The sequence below is a fragment of the Pelophylax lessonae genome (genome assembly GCF_965119305.1).
Source record: "Pelophylax lessonae genome assembly, chromosome: 3".
Classification (NCBI taxonomy): Eukaryota; Metazoa; Chordata; class Amphibia; order Anura; family Ranidae; genus Pelophylax; species Pelophylax lessonae.
This window is the reverse complement of record NC_138770.1, coordinates 505374028-505398703: the sequence shown is the minus strand read 5'-3', so window position 1 is coordinate 505398703 and position 24676 is coordinate 505374028. Positions and strand designations below refer to the sequence as shown.

The 24676-nt window shown below is 40.3% G+C and overlaps 1 protein-coding gene across 5 annotated transcripts in view; it reads left to right on the top strand.

The window, feature by feature from the left end:
* RASGRP3 (RAS guanyl releasing protein 3) overlaps positions 1 to 24676 on the top strand; it is a 304603-nt gene that overhangs the window by 184351 nt on the left and 95576 nt on the right. For all 5 annotated transcript variants that reach the window (XM_082249448.1, XM_082249451.1, XM_082249449.1 and 2 more), the window contains one exon: positions 20331 to 20478. In XM_082249448.1, coding sequence (XP_082105574.1) covers positions 20331 to 20478 — 148 coding nt within the window. The remainder of the gene's footprint in view (positions 1 to 20330; positions 20479 to 24676) is intronic.

Below are 24676 nucleotides of genomic sequence, written 5' to 3'. Positions count from 1 at the left end.
TAAGGCTGACCACACTGACATTACGACTAGAACTCTGTATGAGAATAGATGTATGGGGAGGTCTGGGCAGAGGGGGGATCAAGTAATTACATGGGCTATTTACTAATCCGGCTACCAAGCCTTCATATCAGCTGGCATGGGAGACTGACTTAGGGGAATCTATTGACAAAGAGGAGTGGGACAGGTGGTCGACCATGGTGCACAGGGGTATACTCAACACCACCTTGGTGGAAGCAAACTATAAGGTGCTGTCCCGGTGGTACTTGGTGCCGACGAGACTAGCTAAATTGTTTCCGGGCACTTCCCCCCTGTGTTTTAGACAGTGTGGGCAGAATGGGGATATGTATCACGTGTGGTGGAGCTGTCCGAAGGTCCGGCGCTACTGGAACAGGGTGATTAACTTGATACACTCGGCGACGGGTCAGAGAATCGGTAGGGACGCCAAGACAGTGCTATTTTCAGACTTGCCAGTTGAGATACCGAAACATACACGCTCCCTTATATTTTTTATTCTCCTGGCGGCAAAAATCAACATAGCGCGTGCTTGGAAGACGCCTGGACTCAATATCCTACAGGTGAAACACAAAATGGCGTGGATTATGCTAAATGAAAAACTGGCTAGCATTCGTTTGGACAGGCAACGTAAATTTGAACGGGTGTGGAATCCCTGGATCGCGTATTTACAGGCTCCGTAGCCGCGGTGGGGTGGGAGGGGGTCCAGCACGGGGGGGACGTTCTGTTTGTTTGTCTTTTTCATCTTCTTCTGCTCCTTTTCCTTTTTATTTCTTTACTCATTAGAGTTCATGTCGTTATTCCTTTCTTTTTTGTCTCTCTACTTTTTGTTTTTTCTCTCCTTCGGGGGTGATATCTGCTCTGGGTTGTGGAGCATTAGCTTTGGAACCCGGAATATGGGTCTGTGCCTTAGTGGTCACTTGAGGGTGGCCACCAGTTTTTTCTTGTGTTACTACGCAGACCATATCTATTGGTAATGTCTGCATACTAGCTCTTCTTCTGGGTGGAGTTCAGGGGATGGTCGGGATCGGGGGGGGGGCTGCGCCCTGCCACGGACACAGTCTGTACCCATTTGGGGTGTCTGGGTGGGGGGCGGGGGCCTCTGCTCGCCCATTTGTCATCCGGTTTAGTAGGTCTTATGGACCCTGAACGTGCCTCCTTTGAAGCAGCACAGTTACAGGGCCTTGTGTATTGCAATGTCATGTATTTCACTGTTGCATTATCTGATACAGATGAGCCAATGTTTTATATGCTTGCACACACTGTTGTGGTGTGTGGCGCTTTTCTGTATGCTACCCCTTTCTTTTGTTTCACTGTTTTGTAAAAACTCAATAAAACCTTGCACATGGTTGGATGATGGAAGTCAATAGTGCTTTATCTCATTCAATGAGCTCTGAGGAAAATTCCCACACAGAGTGCAACTTCCAATGCAAAGTGAACAATCTATTTCTCTTTAGTAAATGTTATTAAAGCTAACTGCCTTTGCATGAAAATATGGTATTTTTAAAGCTTGACTGTAGGTTCCACAAAAAATGGTTACATTCAAGGTGCTAAAAATACAAATTTGTTTGGTTTGTAATACAATTTCAACTGCAGAACATAACTCTGTAGTTGGAAGTTTTAGAGAAGGTCATTGCTCACTGTGTGAAAGCAACGGTCTTTCTGCAGCAATTCAACACCCCCCCCCCCCCCCCCACACACACACACACACACACACACACGGCTGAGTCAGAGCTAAAGGATCATGGCTCTCTGTGTGAAAACAGTGCTCTATCTGCAGCCATTTCTATCCCCCCCGCTGAGTCAGAGCTTGAAGACCATTCCTTTTTGTGTGAAATCTGCGATCTATCTGTAGCGATCCAACACTCTCCACCACTGACTAGAGCTAGGCTTTGAGAGCTTTCTGATTAGATCTCTGTAGGGATTTTAGACCTCCTTTGAGACACAAAGACTGTTTATGGTTATGGTATCTTGTTACAATTCTTTTCTATTAAGGCCTACCTAGTTAAAAGAATAATCATTTTACTACATTCATATTTAAACTTACTTATTATTGCACATGCATGCGCACGTGCACGCGCACGCAGATGTATTGCCTTAGAGGTAAAGCAAAAATAGAAAATACTGTATCTACGGCCTTCTTTTTCATTCTGTGAAAGCAAAAGCATCTATGTTTTTTTTTTTCCAAAATGCTTTATTGAAAATGAAGGTTGAACATGACAATGTAAATGAACAGGTGAACATTCAGATCAATATTCTCGGTGTTCAAACTAATATCAGAAATACAGAAGATTTGAACAGATTAATACATTTTGTATACAATATGATAGCAAGGTTAATGAAATGACAATGGGGATTAACATAAGAAGGCTAGTAAAATATTTATAAATGTAATGTATGAGGATGAGATGATGTCGTTGTATGTGAGGCGATGATATCCTGTATTAACCTAAAAAAAGGTGGGGGGGAGGGATTATGACAAGCATTAGTTCCCCTTAGGAGGATGGGGGAGGGGGAGAAGGAAAAATAGGGGGGGAGAGGGGGGGGGAAGGGTATGATGGGTCTGTGAAAGAGAGACCAGATGGGAAGTAGGACCTAAAAGTATGAGAGGAGGTAAAGTCAGTTATTTTCAGGCTAATGTTTGGAGGAGCATTATTATTCCATGATCCGAATGTAAGTGCTCGTTTTTTTTGTATAAAGTCCAAGGATTCCAAGTTGTAGCAAATTTGGTGGGTGTATCGTGGGATATCGCAGTGAGTTATTCCATTTCAGCTAGTTTTTCGACTTGATTGAACCATTCTTTCATGTTAGGGGTCTGAGGGGAACCCTAGTGTCTTAGAACACATAGTCTAGCCGCGTTGATCAAGAACATTGTAAGTGATTTGCAATGTTTTTTATTGGCTAATGGTAATAAGTGGAGGAGGTAGGTAGTGGGTGAAAAAGTAACATGGTTGTTGGTGATTTTTTGAATGGTATCGTGAACCTGTTTCCAAAATTTTTCAATGTGGGGGCAGGTCACCTTCACTTGCAAGGCATCTCCAAAATTTATTCTCTATAGAGTTATTCCATTTATGCAGCATAGCTGGTGTTCAATACCATCGGGAAAGGAGTTTGTAATTGTTTTCCTGTGTGGAGACATTGATGGACCCCTTGTGTGCCGCAAAAAATGTTTTTGACCATTGATTTTCTGTCAATTTTATTCGGAGATCAGATGACCATGTGGTGAAAAATGTCCCTCCCCAGGTTTTGTATTATCCCATAAAATGGCATATAGCTTATGAGATGTGGTTTCGGATGGGGTTCAAGACATAGTTCTTCAAATGGGGTCAATTTAACTGGTTTATTGTGGTCTCGTAAGCTTTGGTTGATGAAGTGTCTTATTTGAACATAATTCCAAAAGGGGAGATCCATGTAGTTTGGCAAGGTTTTTAGGGTACCATAGTCTTGGATTTTTCATTGATGTAAAAAGGGAGAGATTCTAGTGGAATCGTTTAGGGATTTGTGGGCAAAATGTTGGTTGTTGTTTCCCTGTGGGAAGTCTGGGTTTTGTAGAATTGGGGACAAGGGGCCAGGTGTGGAGTAGATTTTTAGAGATGTAGAGACAAGATTGAAGCATTTCAGCGTGGGACCAATCAGAGGGTGTTTTAAAAAGTTTGGGGGGAGGTTTTTATATGAGCACCATGGGGCTCCTGCTAGGGGGATTTGAGAAAAAGAGTGTTCCAAGACTATCCAATCCTTACCGCAACGCTGAGTGTTCCATTCTACAATGCGCTGTAAATGACATGCTTGAGAGTATTTTTGTAAATCTGGGACACCTAATCCACCTTTGAGTTTTGGTTTTGTTAGTTGAGTGAGGTTAATTCGTTGGATTATATCATTCCATTTTTTTCCCAAATATTTTTTATTAAAAGGTTTTATATATTTTTTTGTAACACATGCATACAAGCAACCAAAACAGTTGGCACTTTACAACAGCAGGGCGCTCTTTACAAAGATTTTACATCTGATCTCACAACATTCCCAGAATTATTTGCATACTCATAGCATTATACTAGCAAGAAGAATCATTAAAACATGTGAGCCCACGTGTCAATGTCCACCACTTATGAACAAAATATACAACGTGTATATAAAACAAAGCCTTCTTACTTCTAGTAGCAAGGTCTACAGTGAGAAAAAAAAGATGCAGCCCTATACCAGTGCAACTCAGCAGTTCTAAACCAAGACTAAAACCAAGCCTGCAACACTCAGCAATTTCTTTTATTTTTAGCTTGATATCTCTGTATCTTTCACAGTCTGGACATATCATCAATTATCTTGATTTTGCCTACCTACACTTGTCTCAAACACTATTATAGGCTTTGCAGAATTTGCAGGGAGACAAGGGCCATTGGAGCTGACCTTGGTACCTGAATCCAGGGGTCCCATAGTTTATTAACCACTTGCCGACTGCCTAACGCCGATCTACGTCGGCAGTCAGCCCCTCACAGGCAAAGTGACGTAGGGCTACGTCACTAGCTTGTGAGGGTCTAGGGAGCGAGCGCGGCCCACGGAGGCGCGCTCCTAATCCCGCGTGGTCACGGACCCCCCTGCGCGTGTGACCAGCGGACCCGATGTCCGCCGGTCACTCTGCGATCGGCGGGGGAGAGGGAGAAAGGCAGGCAGCTTGTGTAAACAAGCGACCTGTCATTCTCCTTGGTGTAAAGACACTGATCACACGGATCTACTATGTAGATCCGTTGATCAGTGTCCTTACAGCTCAAGCCACAGCCAATCACAGTAGAAAGCACGCCCCTAGGGACACACACAGCCCCTCCCTCCCAAATAAAGTTAACCCCTTCACTACCAGTGTATTTTTACAGTAACAGTGCATATGTATAGCACTGATTACTGTAGAAATGTCACTGGTAACCCCAAAAGTGTCAAAAATGTCAGTCAAGGGTCCGATCTGTCCGCCCCAATGTCGCAGTACCGCAAAAAAATCGCAGATCGCCGCCATTACGCGTTAAAACAAAAAACAACAAAAATGACAAAAATCTTTCCCTTAGTTAGTAAACGCAATAACTTTTGCGCAAACCAATCAAAATACGCTTTTTGCGATTTTTTTTACCAAACATAGGTAGCATAAAACAAATTGGCCGAAAATGTTAAAAAATTTTGATTTTTACATTTTTTTGGGGGGGAATTTCATATAAAAAAATGTGAAAAATATTGCTATTTTTGCAAAATTGATGCTCTTTTTTTGTTTATAGCGCGTGATCAAAAAATCGCACAGGTGATCAAATACCACCAAAAGAAAGCTCTGTTTGTGGGAAAAAAAGGACGTCAAATTTGTTTAGGTACAGCGTCGCACGACCACACAATTGTCCGTTAAAGTCACGCAGTGCCGAATGGCAAAATACCCCCTGGTCGGAATGGGGGTAAAATCTTCCGGGGCTTAAGTGGTTAAATTGAAAAGGGGTACCTCTGGATTTCGAGATATGCCTTTCCTTGAGTAAGGTAATATTTACTTGGGTGCGCCACTCCTCAAACTTAGGAGGAAAGGGAACTATATTAATACTACAAGAATAGTCTAATGGACTTCTTTGGGCAATACTGCTATTTCTTTTAGAAACTATGATAAAAAAGACCTAATTAGTGTCTTTTTATGAACAGTGTACTATATGCACTTCTGCACTTTGTTACTTTAACTAAAAATTGCGCGTTCGTGCAACACTATACCCAAATAAAACTGATGTCCTTTTTTTCCCCCACAAATAGAGATTTCTTTTGGTGGTATTTGATTACCTGTGTGATTTATATTTTTTGCGCTATAAACAAAAAAAGGACATCATTTCTGAAAAAAAACAATATTTTTCACTTTCTGCTATATAACATTCCCAAAAAAATTTAAAAATCTAATTTTTTTATCCTTTTAGGCCAATTTCTATTCTGTGTATAGAGCTACTTTTGGCATTTGGGAGATTATCAGAAAATTTTGCTCTATTGAATTTGCAGCAAAACTATTTTGATTCACCAGTCCAAATTGTTGCAAGCATGCCAACAGCCAGTCTGAATTTCAGTTCAAGACAACCTTTCTTGGTACATTTTACTTTAACAAAGCAAATGTTAATTTTATACTGGTGTTAGATTTTGTTGAAATGTAAAATACATTACACACTGCCTGTATTTATATTTATAGTACATTAATGCCTGTATGGAATATTAACCTGTCAATACAATAATTACTGTTCAATACTTAACACCACTTTGTAGGCTTCAACTGCTTTGTAACATAGTAAAAGTTTTAGACTGGCCTTACATTGATTTAAATTTGTTTGGTCCAGCAGTGAAAGTCCTCTCTTGACAAAAGTCGATAGTTTGTTTAACTTCTGTTGAATGGACAGGTCCGAAAATTATTCTTGCTCGCTCTCAGCCAATCAGAATAGTGCTGTTCAAGCACATCTCTCCCATGTAAGGAGTAAGTGTCTCCAACGGTTTAGAGAGTTTGGATTTACCCTTCATTTTATGGATAGTGTAGGACCCACTGACAATGGGGTACTTTGACGTAGTGGTTGGCTTGAGCACGATATGGCCATGGTGGGACTAAATCCCCATTTTTACTTATTTTGATCAGGTCTTAGTTGCCTTGTTATATTTGATGTATAATTTGCATGTGTGCGCTATCCTCTGTAGTTATATATGCATATTGGTTTTCATAGCAGCACCATCTTTAGAAATGCATGTTCAGGGTGTGCCCCCCCAACCCTTTGTTTGTTTGCAGCCAATCAGAAGCCACTAGGGATCAGTGACTTTGTAAAAAGTCCAGGCATACCATGAGTTAAAGATGTAAGAAATACAGCGCTATATAAAACATCATAAAAGTGCTTTGTAAACAATAAAGTGACAATGTGCTTATTAAGATATATAAATATACAACATATATCTTAACCACTTTACGACTGCTCACAGTAATATTACTGCGGCAGAGTGGCTCGTTATCGTCTGACGACGTAGTACTACGTCGTCAGACACTCCCCCTTCTGGGTAGCGCTTGCGCACCGCCGGAGGCTCGCTCCCGCTGTTTTCATTCACAGCGGGAGTCGGGCCAGGGGAGGAGCAGCGGCGATCGCCGCTGCTCTTACCCGATCGTCGGGGATCGAGTCTGGAGATCCGCCCGCTGTGTGTAAACACAGCGGGCGGATCTCCATAGTGACAGGGAGTGACAGATTGGACTGTTCAGCATAGCTGGACATCCGATCTGTCCATGACTCACTCAGTCCCCTCCCCCCCCCACACGTCAGTAAGCACCAGGCATACATTAACCCCTCCCTCTCCAATAAAATTAACCCCTTCCCTGCCAGTGTCATTTTTACAGTAACAGTGCATATATATAGCACTGATTACTGCAGTAATGTCACTGGTACCCCCAAAAGTGTCAAAAATGTCAGTCAAGGGTCCGATCTGTCCGCCGCAATGTCGCAGTCCCGCAAAAAAAATCGCAGATCGCCGCCATTACGCGTTAAAAAAAAAACACCAAAAATGACAGAAATCTTTCCCTTTGTTAGTAAACGCAATAACTTTTGCGCAAACCAATCAAAATACACTTATTGTGATTTTTTTTTACCAAACATAGGTAGCAGAAAACAAATTGGCCAAAAATTTTTTAAAAAATTGGTTTTTACATCTTTTTTGGGGGGAATTTCATATAAAAAAATGTTAAAAATATTGTTATTTTTTCAAAATAAACGCTCTTTTTTTGTTTATAGCGCAAAAAGTAAAAATCGCACAGGTGATCAAATACCACCAAAAGAAAGCTCTGTTTGTGGGAAAAAAAGGACGTAAATTTCGTTTGGGTACGGCATCGCACGACCGCGCAATTGTCAGTTGAAGTCGCACAGCGCCGAATCGCAAAAAGTGGCCTGGACGGAAGACAGCAAAATCCTCCGGTGGTAAAGTGGTTAAAGGTGCATATAAATAGTGTCCATAAAGTGCATTAAACCAATCAATAAGGTGCAGCTGAAAAACTGAAATCCAATCCAGAAAATAGCCAAGTGCGAGGCTAATATAAACAGTGCTTGTTAGGTGTTTCAATAAACAATGTGCTCAAAACACCACCACCGATTACCCACAAGATGGCCTCTCACCTCAATAAGATAATAAGGAGGCAATGAATCCTCAATATAGGTGAATCCGGGTCAATGGATACCACTTGCTGGACTGATATTCTCTTGGACTCAGTATGCAGGTAAGACATGAAAAAAAATGCAATAGATCTAAGTGCTCACTGCTACATAACCCTTTATTGAAGAATGTAAAAAAATCACTCACATACAAAGCACAATCAGGCTTGTGTGGACCGTACAGGCAGTTTCAAATGAGCTTCCTATATATTTTACCTAAGATACACAAAAGTTTAGATAACCCCCCAGGCAGACCCATTATAAATGGCATAGAGTCAGTCTGTGCACGATTGGGTCAATACATTGACCATTTCTTACAGCCTCTCGTGGCCACTACTTATGCGTATGTGAAAGACACCACACACATACTTCAAATGATAGAAAATCAGTCGCAAATGGAAGATTGTATACTGGCCACTGCCGATTTAGGGTCTTTATATACGATCATTGGCCACGATGAAGCACTAGATAGTGTATGTTGGGCATTAAGAAAGACCGAGTTGTCGTTAAAACATAGAATATTTCTCCTCGATAGCCTTAAATTTTGTTTAAGACACAATTACTTTTGGTTTGGAGGACATTATTATCTCCAATCAAGGAGTGTAGCCATGGGGGCTAGGTTTTCCCCCAGAGGGGCTAATATATTTATGGCCCGCTTGGAGGACGACCAAATCTTCTGTGTACATCCAGACCAGCTGTTAGTATACAGAAGATTTATTGACGATATACTTATAGTGTGGAAGGGGGACCGTGCCTCTTTGGACTCCTTTGTCCAAATGATGAATGAAAACAACAAAGGGATTCAACTCACATGGAATGTCAGTGAGGACAAGATCGTTTTCCTTGATTTAGAAATTTATAAATATATGGGGAGGTTGTATACAAGAAATTACTTCAAACCCACTGACCGCAATGCATACATACCGGTAGATAGCTGCCATCATCGCACCTGGATTAAAAATATACCCAAAGGGCAGTTCATCTGAATCAGACGGAACTGCGCCTCAGGTGATGAGTATAGACAGCAATCGGATACGCTTATCCAGAGATTTCATGAAAAAGGTTATGATCTGGATGTGATCACTAGGGAAAGGGATGAAGTATATAGGTTAGATAGAGATTCCTTGGTTCATAAGGGTCCTTACGTAAATAATAACATAAATATTAAAATCAAGCAGGGGAAATCCGAATTTGGTGTCTTAGTAGAATACAATGTCCAATATAGACAAATTTAAAAAATTGTCAAAAAACATTGGGGTGTACTCCAAAAATATAAAGTTTTAGGTCCGCATTTACACGCGACTCCCAAGTTTATATATAAAAAGGCCCCCACTCTTAAAGATAAACTTGCCCCAGGGGCTATTGATCCCTCGGTTTTAACCAACAATTCTGCTTTTAATTTTTTAAAAGGCTTTTATGCCTGTGGTAAGTGCTCAGCATGCCAACACAGTAAAGTGAACTCTAAAAAATCAAATAATTTGTGGCAGCTAGTGCAGGTATGACATTTCTCATTAAGGATTTGATTACCTGCGCCACTGAGGGTGTAGTATACACGCTGGAATGTGGATGTGGCCTTCAATATGTTGGGCAGACGTCGCGTCCTTTAAAAGTCCGCCTGAGAGAACATGTAGTCAACATTAAAAAGGGCAAAGTGGAACACAATGTGTCCAAACGATTTAGATTATGCCATCATAGAGACCCCAGCTCCCTCAAATTTTGGGGGATTGAAAAAGTCTCCAAACATTGGAGGGGGGGGGTAACTTTATTCGATCCCTCAGCAAAAGAGAGACCGCCTGGATATATCAAACTAATTTCTTGACACCCAGAGGTTTGAATGTTGATTTAGATATCAATTGCTTTATTCGTGATCGTTGATTTTATTATATTTCAATTATATTACATAGAGTTTTATATCACATCTATGCTGGTACCCTTAATGTTTAATTCCTTTTTAATGTACCTATCCGAATGTATTTTATGGTTTTGTATTGTTATCATACCCATTGTGATTTTTATTATTCTTTTTTTTATCAGTTCCATTTTTATTTTTATTTCTTTTTATTTTATTTTTATTATTATTATTATTATTTTTATTTTCATTTTTATTTTTATTTCTTTATTTTTATTTTTATTCTTATCTTATTTTATATTTTATTTTTTTTTTAATTTTTCTTGATTTTCTTTTGAATTTTGAATTTTTGTATACACATTGTATTGTTAGTTAGTTTTGAATTATTTATGATTTTAATGAGTATATAGTCTTGCTGTGAGGTTCCCCGCTCGTCTAGTGTTTTTTAATTATTCAGTGCCATTACCTATATACTCTGCTGTGGTAGGCCTGATGCTCACTTCCTGTCAATATTGAGCTTCCGGGGACACCTGTGAAGCCGCGCCTTTAGAGGAGGAGTTATTCATATTTATACCTTCGCTGGTCCGTCTAGTCTCCACCCCTACTGACGAAGTCGTGACGCATAAGCGTATGATGCCACGAGTATAGGTGGCTGACACTCCGACGGACGAGCGGCGACTACACAGCGCGGCTCCTCACAGCTCATTTGAAACTGCCTGTATGGTCCGCACAAGCCTGATTGTGCTTTGTATGTGAGTGATTTTTTACATTCTTCAATAAAGGGTTATGTAGCAGTGAGCACTTAGATCTATTGCATTTTTTTTCATGTCTTACCTGCATACTGAGCCCAAGAGAATATCAGTCCAGCAAGTGGTATCCATTGACCCGGTTTTTACCTATATTGAGGATTCATTGCCTCCTTATTATCTTATTGAGGTGAGAGGCCATCTTGTGGGTAGTCGGTGGTGGTGTTTTGAGCACGTTGTTTATTGAAACACCTAGCAAGCACTGTTTATATTAGGCTCACACTTGGCTATTTTCTGCATTGGATTTCAGTTTTTTAACTGCACCTTATTGATTGGTTTAACTATTTATATGCACCTTTAACCGGTTGCCGACCGCCGCACGACGATATACGTCGGCAGTCAGCACGGCCAGGCAAAGTGACGTACCGGTACGTCACTAGCCTGTCACTTGCTTGGGAGCCAATAGCGGGCGAGCGCGCGCGTGCGGAGGCACGCTCCCGCCCTGGCTCGTTCCCCAGCAAGTCCGTGCGTGTGAACGGCGGACCCGATGTCCGCCTGTCACTCGCCGATCATCGAGGCAGAGGGAGAAAGGCAGGGGGCTGATATAAACAAGCCGCCTGTCATTCTCCCCTGTGTAGAAACAGTGATCATACGGTTCTACTATGTAGGACCGTTGATCATTGTTCCTACACTTCAAGCCACAGCCAATCACAGTAAGAATCACGCCCCTAGGGACACAAACCACCCCTCCCTCTCAAATAAAGTTAACCCCTTCACTACCAGTGTCATTTTGCAGTAACAGTGCATATGTATAGCACTGATTACTGCAGTAATGTCACTGGTAACCCCAAAAGTGTCAAAAATGTCAGTCAAGGGTCCGATCTGTCCGCCGCAATGTCTCAGTAACGCAAAAAAAAAATTGCTGATCGCCGCCATTACACGTTAAAAGAAAACACACCAAAAATGACAGAAATCTTTCCCTTAGTTAGTAAACGTAATAACTTTTGCGCAAACCAATCAAAATACGCTTTTTGCGATTTTTTTTTACCAAACATATGTAGCAGAAGACAAATTGGCCAAAAATGTTAAAAAATTTTGATTTTTACATTTTTTTTTTTGTGGAATTTCATATAAACAAATTTGAAAAATATTGTTGTTTTTGCAAAATTTACGCTCTTTTTTTGTTTATAGCACAAAAAGTAAATATTGCACAGGTGATCAAATGCCACCAAAAGAAAGCTCTGTTTGTGGGAAAAAAAGGACGTCAAATTCGTTTAGGTACAGCGTCGCACGACCGCGCAATTGTCCGCTAAAGTCACGCAGTAAAAAAATCGCAAAAAACCCCCGGTCAGGAAGGGGGTAAAATCTTCCGGGGCTTAAGTGGTTAAGATATATGTTTATATGTTGTATATTTTATATATCTTAATAAGCACATTGTCACTTTATTGTTTACGAAGCACTTTTATGATTGTTTTATATAGCGCTGTATTTCTTACATCTTTTAACAATTTATACTTCTGTTAGTGAGGAAGTTGTATATAGCTGCTGTATATTGTATATTTGCACAGTTGTTTGCCATATTTGCACATTTCACTGAATTAGAATTGTGTACAAGCACTGTGTCACTTTGTAATTTATTAATTGCGCTGATTATTCACCTTTACACATACCATGAGTTAAGTCCAATGAGGTTTATGTAACCTCCTGGACGTATCTCTATTATTTTTATTTGACAGGTTTATAGCATTCCCGGATGATACACTTGGGGCTCTGAAAGGAGAACAGCACACACAGCTGCTATGCTTTCCCCTCCCCTCTTCTGCTCATTCACAGAAGACTTTGTATTTTGTGAACAAGCTCACCTTATACAAAGGCTTCTGTGATTGGGCAGGAGACAGGGGAGGGGTGGGCTAAGCAGCTTCACTAACTCTACACTTGAAGGAGCTGATTCCAGGGAGGCCAATGTCAGAGCTCAGGAAACTATCCTCTTAGAGCACTACAAACCAGTGAATGGTAAATTAAAGAGATAGGTCCATGAGGTGGCATGCACCTCAGTGGACTTAATTCATAGAATGTCTGCACTTTTTACAAAGTAGCTGAATTCCTGGATTATGGTTTGAAAAAAAAACCTCCAACACTGCAAAAACTTGTGAACCATAACACCAAATGCATCAAAGGATATGATATTTGTACACTCACCCAAAAATGTTTTTTTTGCTCATAATAAAAAATGTATATAATCAATATACTGTATATCACCATATGCCCAGCACTTGGCCAATATATAGGTGACAAACGGATAGAATTAAATTGCACAATCTGATATAAATATATACACCAAACAAAATGGTAAAATAAAACAATAAAAAGAAACCAAACACAAAGTTAGTGAACTTTCTTAAATATGCAAAAACATAGTGTCTAAACAGTTCACAACAATATAGTCTTATAGTGTATTCTTATAAGTTTCATGAACTAAATGCTCCAAATCAGTTGGAATTCATATTATATTAATGTGTGTCTATCTCCTTCAATCCACCTCCATGCTCTACCTCTGTGCTAACCCTCTTGCAGGTATACTCGTAAACTAAAAGCACTTGTCAGTGTTAATCGAGCAGTTCCTCTTTCAGAACACTCTATTTATACTGCTCTCCTCACATTTCCATCCCTGCAATGAAACATAAGGAAGGCAAGGAAAAACTGCATAGTGTAAAAAACTTTTCAAGGTTATTTTGGGCAGGGGTACTGAATTAAAATTCACGGAGGTCCGTTAGTAAAAGCTTCTTCAAACAGAAGTCTAAATTGCATGTTTGTCCTATGACCTTGTTCCTTCAAATCACAGCACCCTCTCCTCCTAGGCAGTCCCATCTCTGCTGCTGGGAAACGCAGACTAAATTGCACATGTTCCTGACCCGCAGAGGAACACACCACACATTAGCAAACCACATCGTCCTGCAGCACCATATAGATTAGTGCTTTGTGATTTAAAAAAAAATGGGTCAGTGGCTTGTTTCTCCACATTTCTCATGGGTAGTGCAGCCCATTAAAATGAATGGGTTGAACTGCCTGTGACATGCACACGCACAGATCTGCACAGAGCCCCATATCCCAATCCCATCTTTACACCAGTATCTGCAGTGCCCACTGCACATCACAGTTCCCTCCCTTTCACACCAAGTCCCCCCCCCCCTCCACATTACTGTCCTTAGCCGCCCAACATTACTGTCCTCAGCCCCCCCATTATAGTACTCGGCCCCCCAACATTACTGTCCTTGGACCCCTTCATATTATTATTCTCAGCCCTCCATTACAGTACTTAGCTTCCCCACATTACTGTCCTTGGGCCCCTCATATTAGTGTCTTCATCCCCCCCTCATTATAGTACTCAGCTCCCCCACATTACTGCCTTCAGCGCCCCTCCCTACATTACAGTACTTCACCCTCTCTCCCGACATTACAGTTCTCAGCCCCCACACACATTACAGTACTCAGCCCCCCCTTCCTCATTACTATTCTCAGCTCACTCTCTCACATTACCCTCCTTCACACTTAAGTCCTCAAGTCCCTCCATTCACATTTCCCCTAGCTTACACAGACAGGAGGGCTAGATGCACAGCAGGTCCAAATGGAAGGCTGGAGCTGCAAGCTGGTGATTGGTTGCTTGGCCTGCCCTACTTCCTATCAACCAATCACCCTGCTTGTGTACCTTGGGCAACTTTCACCCTCCCTCCAGAACTGTACTGCCTCCTGCTGCTGCGGTGACAGCTGTGATGGCTAGGAGAAGAAGAGGCTCCTAAATGGCACGACTGCTGCGGTCCAGGTGGGACAGTATTTGGGTCCGGACCTGAACTGGGAATAGAGGACTGAATACTGTAATGAGGGAGGCTAAGTACTGTAATGTGTAATCACACAGCACCAAGGTGCATGGTGCCACGGGGCCATGTTGTTTGGCTCACATACGTGCTAAAGAGTGGCATGTCCTTCTGAGAGTAAGGAACATGTGAAATTTAGCCTGCGTTCCCCAGCTGCAGAGATGGAAATGCCTAGGAGGAGAGGGTGCTGTGATGTGAATGATCTGAGTCATAGCACAAACAAGCAATTCAGACCTCTGCTAGAAGAAGATACTAACCAGATCTCCATGAATTTAATTCAGTACCCCTGCACTAGAGCAAGTTCCCTCTAGTAGTAATAAATTAAATCAACCTGATACAATTAAAAACCAACCTCCTCTTGTAGTCCTAAACAATCTAGCACTGACCTCTAGAACATTACCAAGAGGTTTTAAATAAATATATATATATACAGTGGGGATCGAAAGTTTGGGCACCCCAGGTAAAAAATTGTATTAATGTGCATAAAGAAGCCAAGGAAAGATGGAAAAATCTCCAAAAGGCATCAAATTACAGATTAGACATTCTTATAATATGTCAACAAATTTTGTTTCCATCATTTACACTTTCAGAAAACTAAAAAATGGCATCTGCAAAAGTTTGGGCACCCTGCAGAATTTATAGCATGCACTGCCCCCTTTGCAAGGCTGAGACCTGCCAGTGTCATGGATTGTTCTCAATCATAATCTGGGAAGACCAGGTGACGTCAATCTCAAAGGTTTTAAATGCCCAGACTCATCTGACCTTGCCCCAACAATCAGCACCATGGGATCTTCTAAGCAGTTGTCTAGAAAACTGAAACTGAAAATAGTTGACGCTCACAAAGCTGGAGAAGATAGAAGATAGCAAAGCATTTTCAGATGTCAATATCCTCTGTTCAGAATGTAATTAAGAAATGGCAGTCATCAGGAACAGTGGAAATTAAAGCAAGATCTGGAAGACCAAGAAAAATATTAGACAGAACAGCTTGCAGGATTGTGAGAAAAACAATTCAAAACCCACGTTTGACTGCATAATCCCTCCAGAAAAATCTGGCAGACACTGGAGTTGTGGTACACTATTCCACTATAAAGAGATAGATACTTTTACAAATATGGTCTTCATGGAAGAGTCCTCAGAAGAAAACCTCTTCTACGTCCTCACCACAAAAATCAGCGTTTGAACTTTACAAATTAACATATAGACAAGCCTGATGCATTTTGGAAACAAGTTCTGTGGACCGATGAGGTTGAAATTGAACTTTTTGGCCAGAATAAGCAAAGGTACGTTTGGAGAAGAAGGGGCGCAGAATTTAATGAAAAGAACCTCTGTCCAACTGTTAAGCATGGGGGTGGATCAATCATGCTTTGGAGTTGTATTGCAGCCAGTGGCACAGGGAACATCTCACGAGTAGAAGGAAAAATGCATTAAAAAAAATGTCAGCAAATTTTGGATGGCAACTTGATGCCTTCTGTGAAAAAGCTGAAGGTAAAGAGAGGATGGCTTCTGCAAATGGATAATGATCCTAAACACACCTCAAAATCAACGGGGGGATTACATCAAGAGGCGTAAACTGAAGGTTTTGCCATGGCCTTCACAATCTCCTGACCTCAACATAATTGAAAATCTATGGATAGACCTTAAAAGAGCAGTGCGTGACAGACAGCCCAGAAATCTCAAAGAACTAGAAGACTTTTGAAAGGAAGAATGGGCAAAGATACCTCAAACAAGAATTGAAAGACTCTTGACTGGCTACAAAAAGTGTTTACAAGCTGTGATACTTGCCAAAGGGGGCAATACAAGATATTAACTCTGCAGGGTGCCCAAACTTTTGCAGATGCCATTTTTTGTTTTCTGTTATTTTGAAAGTGTAAATGATGGAAATAAAATCTAACTTTTGTTGACATAAGAAAGTCTAATCTGTAATTTGATGCCTTTTGGAGATTTTTCCATCTTTCCTTGGCTTCTTTATGCACATTAATACAAATTGTTACCTGGGGTGCCCAAACTTTCGATCCCCACTGTAAGTATGTATATATATATATATATATATATATATATATATATAGTAAATCATATGCCTTCTTGTAACTTAATTTAGTGAAAAAGGTGAAGCTGTGCTGACTTCAATTATCCAATCATGTGTTAGGAAAAATTCATTAATTTTGTTGCGTTCACTGCTTTAGTGATTTAGTGATTAGCCCTTTTGAGGATAAATGTTCTAAAGATTTCTAGGCAGTGCTCTTCTCTGTTCTGAAACACATTTTTCTGTTTTTGGCAGCTGTCTGGCTAAAAAGCCCTGTAGTCCCCAAGTATATCTAACTCTTTTTTTGCAAAAGCAAAGAGATTCAGGGTGCAGAAGGGTGGGAGACAGGTGATCTCCTCTTCACTGATCTCTGCTGTACTAAATGAACCTGTAAGTGCTTAGCTCTGAGCACTTCCAGGTTTAGGACTTCAGAATCCCAGCCCAGCGGCCAGTTAACATGCATGATTAAATTATAACAAATAAAATATGTAAGCGCTACTGTACAACCCTTATGCTTATCCACCACCAAGCAAAACAGCTATAGGGGAGTGTGGAAGAGGTGGAGTAAAACTTTGCAGAAGCTTTATATTGCTGGGAATGTGGGAGCAACATCTGAGAGGTAGTAGAAACTTACAGAGATGCAGGGTGTCTCGAAATTGAGACTGTTTTATAATGTTCATACTGTATATGTGGATTGAGGTGCCATTATTTTATTTCAACACAAAGGTGTGAAGCTAACTTAACCACTTGCCGACTGCCTAACGCCGATCTACGTCGGCAGTCAGCCCCTCACAGGCAAAGTGACGTAGGGCTACGTCACTAGCTTGTGAGGGTCTTGGGAGCGAGCGCGCGCCCCCGGAGGCGCGCTCCCACTCCCGCGTGGTCACGGACCCCCCCGCGCGTGTGACCAGCGGACCCAATGTCCGCCGGTCACTCGGCGATCGGCGGGGGAGAGGGAGAATGTCAGGCAGCTTGTGTAAACAAGCTGCCTGTCATTCTCCTCGCTGTAAAGACACTGATAAAACGGATCTAGTATGTAGATCCGTTGATCAGTGTCCTTACAGCTCAAGCCACAGCCAATCACAGTAGAAAGCACGCCCCTAGGGATACACACAGCCCCTCCCTTCCAAATAAAGTTAACCCCTTCACAACCAGTGTATTTTTACAGTAACAGTGCATATGTATAGCACTGATTACTGTAGAAATGTCACTGGTAACCCCAAAAGTGTCACAAATGTCAGTCAAGGGTCCGATCTGTCCGCCCCAATGACGCAGTACCGCAAAAAAATCGCAGATCGCCGCCATTACGCGTTAAAAAAAAACAACAAAAATGACAAAAATCTTTCCCTTTGTTAGTAAACGCGATAACTTTTGCGCAAACCAATCAAAATACGCTTTTTGTGATTTTTTTTACCAAACATAGGTAGCATAAAACAAATTGGCCGAAAATTTTAAAAAATTTTGATTTTTACTTTTTTTTTTGGGGGAATTTCATATAAAAAAATGTCAAAAATATTGTTATTTTTGCAAAATTGACGCTCTTTTTTTGTTTATAGCGCGTGATCAAAAAATCGCACAGGTGATCAAATACCACCAAAAGAAAGCTCTGTTTGTGGGAAAAAAAGGACGTCAAATTCGTTTAGGTACAGCGTCGCACGACCGCGCAATTGTCCGTTAAAGTCACGCAGTGCCGAATCGCAAAATACCCCCTGGTCAGGAAGGGGGTAAAATCTTCCGGGGCTTAAGTGGTTAAAGGACCCGCTTGTATGCACTTACATAGACACTGCTAGGATGGACATAGATAAGTAAACACCTGCTGTACAACACACATTAGGTATCCGCTTGCATGCCTGAAGCAGAAGAATAACCTTAGAAGAATCATATAAATTAAAGTGATGTGCTGCAAGGGCATGTTAACACCTGAATGAGGTGTAGGCAGGGGAGGACTGGGAAAGGGGGCAGGGTGACAATTGCCCCTCGGGCCACTCTGACGCCGGATAAAAAGGCTGCACTCGGGGCTGGATTAATGTAGGGGCCAGACACTGTATACAGCTGCCAGGCGCCCCTACACAATGTTATATTTGCAGAGCTGCAGTGGAGTGGTATGAGTGTGCAGAGTAAGCTCCTGAACCCGGCCGGCACAATACTAACACAATCACTTTCCTGTCAGGCAGAGTTATCTCTGCCCGACAGGAGCTTCCTAGGCCCCGGCTGGCATGATGTCATGTATTTTTGTTAAACCTCCTTTGTTGCTATTAACCTTAAATTATGTTACCACATTGCATCATGTTTGTCTTGCTTCATAACATCAATATCGGTTATAAAACCAGGTGGGCATGGATGGTGAGCTGATTTGATGGTTCAATGGGCCACATGACTGGACTTGCCCCCCATGCATAAGGCTGCCAACCCTCCCCTGGGTGTAGGAAACCCACATCCATGTACGTTTCCCACACTGCGTTCTAAACACACTGGGTGCATGATCTGCTCCTGGTGTCAATATATTGCTAACAACACCCCAAACGCAAATCACAAACACAATGTGTTTGCCTGCACCAGATAGAATGGTACAGTGCATTTGTGAAAAGTAGTGCATGCACTCCTTTTTGTGTGATGCAGTGCGATTTCAACCTATTCAAACTAATGGACTGAAAATCACACCGCACATGAATCATACAAGAACACGGACAGTGATTCTGGTGTGAACTGTCCCCAAAAATGGTTCTTGTGTTGCCTACTTACAGTATTGATTATAGTCAGTTTTTGCTGTTTCACAATTTTTTTGAGGCTGGATATAGCTGACACTTATTAACTCAGCATAGTCTAGTTTTTGAAATTTAATGGACCAATTTTGACAATGTATTGTGTGTGTGCACTAAAAAATCCACCTTTTTACTCAAATAAAGAAAAAAAACTCTAATAAATATATATATTTAAAAAACAATTATAAAATATTGATATGATGCAGGATTTATATAGAGCCAAAGGTTTGTGCAAGGAGACAGCACAGTTACAATACAATTTTATACAAGAGGGACCAGAGGACCCACGCAAGTGAGCTTACAATATAAAAGATTAACAATTAGATACTAATTAATTTCATAAATGGCCTATAAATAGTCCAGCCATCTATTGCCTTTTAAATCAATTTTAATATCAAGTGCAATAAATAGTGCCCCAAAAGAACTAAGGCATATTTATAAAACAGTGACGGTGACATTCGCAAAAACATTCACTGCAGGTATATCAGTGCAAATGAAAACTCATGCACCAGGAAGATACACCTGCAGGGAATGTTTGGTGAGACACAATCAGTGTTTTATAAATAGACACTGTCAACTTATATAAACTCCAGGCAGCTAAAAGATATTTCCATTTACTGAATAGTCACTAAGAGAGAGACCTTTGTCTCAATTCATGACTCCAAGACCAAAGGGTTTTTCACTTCAAAAGAAGATATTAGCACATGATCACATTCATAAAATAGATATAAAATTATTTTGTTGGATTTTTCTTTTTCATTTAATATAGAACTGAGCACAGGAAGGTGTTGAGAACAGAGCCATGCTTGTACATGGAGGCATCACAAACACTGAGCGCACTGTTAATTGTTTATTGATTGTTACATTTTGTGGTGACAGCGTACATTGTTGCTTTTGTTTGCAGCCCATCTTATGACTGGATGCGAAGAGTCACACAGAGGAAAAAAACATCAAAGAAGGGAAAGGTTTGCCTTCTGTTTGACCATCTGGAGCCTGTGGAGCTGGCAGAACACCTAACATTTCTAGAGTATAAAGCTTTCCGAAGAATATCTGTAAGCAAAATTTTCTGATAAGCTCATCATTTTTATATTTAGAGAGTCACAAATTAATCTTTCAAAATAATACCTTTTATTGCAGATTAAAAGGCAGCGGTGCTGTTCATTAAACTGTGCACTTATTTTAATTAACTCATCGCAAAAAGAACAACAACCTTAGGCACAGTGAAAATATTCATCAGGGCTCCATCTGCCTTAGGGAGCCCAAGCCATGTGCTGCATGTTTTATAATAATCAAAGCAGTTTTGATTTTTTTTAATGCTATTTGATGTGGGCTGCATCATGCTGTCTTAACTTATTTGCTTATAAATGTATATTCATAGATTAAAAAGCCAAAAATATACCAGGGGTTGTTTACATTAGGAAATGCAACTATTTCTAGCACACAATGCATCTTTTTTTTTTTTTTGTGCTTGTTCATTTACAATTTGCAGTTTGAACCTACTTATCCCCCACCCCCAATAGATTAACTGACATTTCTTATGCTAAAATAATATATGGTATGCTTTTGAGAGTCTGCACAGGCACATACATTAATTGCCATTTTAGAGACATAGAAATAAAGGCCTTTTGTGAAGAAAAACATGTTTTACTATAATATCCATATATTTGGAAGAAGAGAGTTTTACAGTAGGACATTAGCTGATAACGAGTGGCATCATGATTTTGTTTTATAGTTAAAGTGGAACTTCACTCTCCCAATCAACATTAATTATTTTTAATAAAAATTAGAGGAAGGCGCCTGGCCCTTTAAAAAAATATAATAGAGCCTGCTGCCCCTTTAATTGTTAAAAACAATATATAAATATGAATCGTGGGTAAAAAGGCGCTGGTAATCTTTTATGTTGCTAGATACAATTTAAAAATTTTAAAGGTATCACTCTCTATTGTGGTCCCATATTTCTAGCTGTAGGATCTCAACCGCCCTTCCACCTAAGAAATCTGGGATAAGACGACTACCGGTCAGGAAACCGGAGGGATGGTTAGAGTCTCCTGGCAAACCTGACAATTTGCCTAGGCAAGAAACCAGGAAGTAACTAAAGAAATGTAAAAAAAAAGAGTTTAAAACTAGTACATTTACTAATGCTAACAGAATAAGAATTAAAAATAATTAATATGAATCGTGGGTAAAAAGGCGCTGGTAATCTTTTATGTTGCTGGATACAATTTTAAAATTTTAAAGGTATCACGTATTTTATAAGATTATTAAATTATGACATGAATGTGTAAAAATACGTGCTATGCATAAATTAGTGCCAAATATATTAAATAATAATTATCAAAGTGCTTGGTAGTGCATCAACCTAAAATTACAAGTGTGGGTTTTCACTAATATAAATGTCACATAAATATCACATATATAAATTATTTTGAGCAACAAGCAAAAAGGTGCTTATTAGTGCATGCATAAATTACGTACCATAAAATAAATTATAATAAATAATCGTGCTTTCTAATAAAGTGCTCAAAAAAAAAAAAAAATATATATATATATGGAAAGTGTCTCTAAAATTCCGAACAATTCATGCAATCTGATTGTGCGTCTGTATTCTTGATTCTAAAGTGCTCCAGGTGATTGGGTGTGTCACACGTGGCCTCTTACCAGCTTTCAACAGGTCGTAATGACCCCCAACGCCTGTGATCCCTTTTTCTGGGTGGATCAGACCTCTCCTCGATATCTTTTCGCTTGAATATCCTGCTCCTACATTAGGCGTGTATGGACCATATAGTCCGCATATAAAGATAAAAGATAGCCTCCAATAGTGAAATATTGTATGGTTTATTAAAAATACACTATAGGATCACAATTGGTCTCTTACTATTTGTTGTGCCCTCCTGGCACTGGGCAATTCGGCAGTACAAAATCGTTCGGGTATTGGGAAGATGTTGTCCGAGGATCTGCAGCTTCCTCCTATCTCTCCCTCCTGACCGCCTGATGACGCACATTAGCGAAATGCATTGTGGTCATTGCTAAACCCGGAAACAGGAAACTCAGGCATTCGAGCAGTGGCAGGGACGCATGCCGACCGCCGCAAAACAAACAGGGAAAGGAGAGATAGGAGGAAGCTGCAGATCCTCGGACAACATCTTCCCAATACCCAGTGCCAGGAGGGCACAACAAATAGCAAGAGACCAATTGTGATCCTATAGTGTATTTATAATAAACCATACAATATTTCACTATTGGAGGCTATCTTTTATCTTTATATGCGGACTATATGGTCCATACACGCCTAATGTAGGAGCAGGATATTCAAGCGAAAAGATATCGAGGAGAGGTCTGATCCACCCAGAAAAAGGGATCACAGGCGTTGGGGGTCATTACGACCTGTTGAAAGCTGGTAAGAGGCCACGTGTGACACACCCCATCACCTGGAGCACTTTAGAATCAAGAATACAGACGCACAATCAGATTGCATGAATTGTTCGGAATTTTAGAGACACTTTCCATATATACAGTATATATATATATATATTTTTGAGCACTTTATTAGAAAGCACGATTATTTATTATAATTTATTTTATGGTACGTAATTTATGCATGCACTAATAAGCACCTTTTTGCTTGTTGCACAAAATAATTTATATATGTGATATTTATGTGACATTTATATTAGTGAAAACCCACACTTGTAATTTTAGGTTGATGCACTACCAAGCACTTTGATATTTATTATTTACTATATTTTGCACTAATTTATGCATAGCACGTATTTTTACACATTCATGTCATAATTTAATAATCTTATAAAATACGTGATACCTTTAAAATTTTAAAATTGTATCCAGCAACATAAAAGATTACCAGCGCCTTTTTACCCACGATTCATATTAATTATTTTTAATTCTTATTCTGTTAGCATTAGTAAATTTACTAGTTTTAAACTCTTTTTTTTTACATTTCTTTAGTTACTTCCTGGTTTCTTGCCTAGGCAAATTGTCAGGTTTGCCAGGAGACTCTAACCATCCCTCCGGTTTCCTGACCGGTAGTCGTCTTATCCCAGATTTCTTAGGTGGAAGGGCGGTTTGAGATCCTACAGCTAGAAATATGGGACCACAATAGAGAGTGCACACAGGCTATATCAAGGAACACCAAGAAAGCACTCACGGATAATAGAGAGAGAAGTCAGAGAACTAAGGCAGCACTCCACGGGGAATATACCGGGAAGAGGCGTCGGGAATAGGCAAAGCCAGCAACCACGATCAACGAAAAGCCAAAGGAGTAGTCCAAGAGGCAAGGTTGGGAACAGGCAGAGTCTGCAACAACAATCAAACGAAATCCAAAGGAGTAGTCCAAGAAACGTAATCTGAAAAAAGCAGAGTCAGTAGTCATAAGTACAATATGTTTACCACCAACACCCAGGGAACAGGACCTATACTAGGGTGAAGACAGGAAGGGGAAGTGAAGATATATAGGATCACTAGATCAGATTAAAAACAAGGGTGTTACTGAAAAGGAAGTTCCCCAGTGGCTCAGACAATAGGGAACTGTCCAAAGAACACTAGGTTTTAGGATCAAATCCAGGACATGGCATGACACAAATGATGTCAAACATCACCGTGTCTTCAGGAGGGGAGGAAGGGAGAAGGAGTTTTCTGAGATAAGCACACTCTCTTGCATACGAACGGCAGATGGATTCCAGGAAGTAAATGCTACATGAACCATCTTCCCTTATTCAAGGTGGCCATTGCCAGAGATGCTAGGAAGTGATTTCTCAACAAAATAAAGCATGGAGGGAGTAGCTTGCTTTTAATATTAAAAATGAATTAGATAGAAATTTTGGTATGTGGTGCTCAGATGCAGTGCAGATCCGCTTTAACAAAAAAATTGGCAATAATCAAGAAAAAATTGCAATGTTCTACCAAGTAAAATTTACTGGTGGTTTTCAGTGTAGTAGCCCATCTGACAAAATACTTTATTGCCACTTATAGATAGATAAATGTCAGCATTTAAGGGATAACTCCTCCCAAAATAAGAAATTTAGTATTTAATGGATAGTAGTTGGTGCAATCACCCACCGGCTTTTTGTATCTTGCAAAGATTCTAGTGAGGTGTTCTTAGCTGTACCCTCCAGAACTCTTATCTGTAGCCCTTTCAAAGCCATCTACATGTGTAGCAGATATTGTGGATGATTTTGGAAGTGCAAATACATAACATAGGAAATCTAGCTGTGAAAGTATGACACCTTCCTA